Raw genomic sequence first — 2,289 nt, 5'->3', positions numbered from 1 at the left:
CCTACCCTGGGCAGGCCTACCTGCTTGCAAAATTTTGAGTCATTTGAAGGATGTCCAAACATAGACCATGTTTAATGAGGATGTTCGGATAGGCCAGAAGACTGAGCATGATGTTTCCCGATACCCTTGAAATGACCCCAAAAATTTCAGGTAGGTGGACATGACCATGGTAGTTATCCATACAAGGTTTGAACGATTTTTGACACCGTATGAAAGTTGCGACACGTCTGCCCTTGTCAGCCTTTTTTGACCGAGAAAACGCTAAAAAATGCAAAATTTGTCAAAAAACCAAAACAACCTGTCATGTTGCCCTGAATTGGTCATACAAGGTCATGAAAAAATTGGGGTCATTTCAAAGATATCGGGAAACAACGTACTCTCACCTGAACACCCTCCATTGATCATGGTCTATGTTTGGACACCCTTCAAATCACCCCAACTTTTGCAAGCATGTGGGCATGCCCATAGTAGGCATCCATGTCAAGTTTAAATGATTTCCGACATCGTATGCAAGTTGTGACACGTTCGGCCATTTATCGGTCTCTTTTGATCCAGAAAACTCCAGAAAAATGCAAAAAAATGTGCCCTCAACGGATACCTGAACACCATTCGTTGAACATGATCTAATTTTGGACATCTTCAAAAGACACCAAATTTTGTAAAATAGGTGGGCATGCCCATGGTAGGCATTCGTGTCAGATTTGAATGATTTTTGACACCATATGCAAGTTGCGACACGTTCGGCCGTTTGTCGGTCTTTTTTGACCGAGAAATGCAAAAAGGCTCGAAAACCAAAACATCTTAGCATTGTGCCTTGAAGGATGTTCGAAGGAAACAGTGATACTGTCAGAAAGCAAACGTGGAGTGGCGACCATCCGCTATTCGTTTTAAGCACAAGAGTCTGGTTAAGCTCACCATCTTCGACTTTCAACCTGAGGAGAACTTTGTGCGATACGATAGGCGCGTCATGGAAATTGCGGTGAGCATGAAGGAGATATATCTGCATGACTGGCAGGTGTGCGAGGACTGCGGGTACTTGGATCCCAATATCAAGGTTTGTCCTTCTCGGTATCCACGGACCAGCGAGGAGAAGGATATGTTGAGGGAGGAGATTACTAAGGAGTTGCAGATGGCTTCGCCTGCTATGATTCACTTTAGGTCCTCATTAATCTAGAGTCCATTTAAATCATCACTAAAATCTTGTACTCTTATTTATCGTCTATGTAGCTGCAAGGATCTTCTATGCTCGCTCCATAATTCAGTAGTCACTTCATTTGTATTCTTATTTATTTATCCCTCAACTCAAGCTTGTACTGATGCCTTAGGGTGAAAATAGTTATTAATAACTGTTTTGAATATCATGATCTTTTATCTGTGGCACCTCTTACGAGATTGATAGATTTTTTTGGAGAAGCTTATCTTGGAAGTTATAAACCAACGGATGCACTTGTGTTTTCTGCTTGGTCTATGTTATACCAGTCCATTATGGCTATATGTATAGTGTTCAGATATCTAGCCTGATGCATACCAAGTCCTTTTTGCTTGTGGTTGACCTAGCCCGACCTCTCAATTTTTAATTTTTTTCGCGAATACGCAAAGCTTGCGTATCATTGCATTGATAGAAAGAGCAGAATAAGTACTGATAAGGCACATGACACGAACGCAGACAGGCGTGAACATGGTGTCCGGAGCAGAAAGACAAGGGATGCTCAGCCCGAGGAGAAGATACAACACAGCTAAACCTACCAAACCCAAACAAAGAGCGGCAAACTCGAACTAACAAGGTCACCAACATCGCCGGAGCCAAGACCGGGAACACCGCGAGCAAGCAAGATGGCGCCTTCAAGAAGGAATACGATGCCGAGACACCGTCGCCATCCAGTCCGGAGGAACCGGACCTAGGGTTTCCCCTCAGGTTGAAGAGGGGCGTAGCCGAGGGCCTTGACAACGCCTCCAAGGAGGAAACGACATCCGCATACGCCGCCGTTGCCAGCATCGGCAAACCGAGCAGGGATTTCTCCCTGGCCCGAGGCTGAGCAATCCCATAGTCGCCGAATCTGGAAACGAGGATGAGGAAGCCAACTCTGATCGGAGCCACCATGTCGGAAGGGGGGTTGGCGGGCTGCACCTGCCGTCGGAGGGTGGCACCTCCTCTAGATCCACGAGTATTGGATATGGCAAAAAGGGAAGGCTTTGAAGTGTACAAGGTAGGGTAGACTGTGAATTAAACCATGAGGGGGTGGGGCGACGACGAACAGCAACGCCGGCAAGCTAGGATTGGAGGTACGC

The 2,289-nt window shown here is 46.0% G+C and overlaps 1 protein-coding gene across 1 annotated transcript; it reads left to right on the top strand.

Moving 5' to 3' along the window:
- The first annotated feature begins 967 nt into the window (after positions 1 to 967).
- LOC141022233 (uncharacterized) lies at positions 968 to 2,036 on the top strand. The gene is made up of 2 exons (XM_073498555.1): positions 968 to 1,054; positions 1,695 to 2,036. Exons 1-2 carry the CDS (start codon positions 968 to 970, stop codon positions 2,034 to 2,036), a joined length of 429 nt encoding a protein of 142 aa, XP_073354656.1.
- The last annotated feature ends 253 nt before the right edge of the window (positions 2,037 to 2,289 follow it).

This window comes from Aegilops tauschii, chromosome 5 (genome assembly GCF_002575655.3).
Source record: "Aegilops tauschii subsp. strangulata cultivar AL8/78 chromosome 5, Aet v6.0, whole genome shotgun sequence".
Classification (NCBI taxonomy): Eukaryota; Viridiplantae; Streptophyta; class Magnoliopsida; order Poales; family Poaceae; genus Aegilops; species Aegilops tauschii.
The sequence above is the reverse complement of the archived record's forward strand: the minus strand, read 5'-3'. Positions and strand labels throughout refer to the sequence as shown.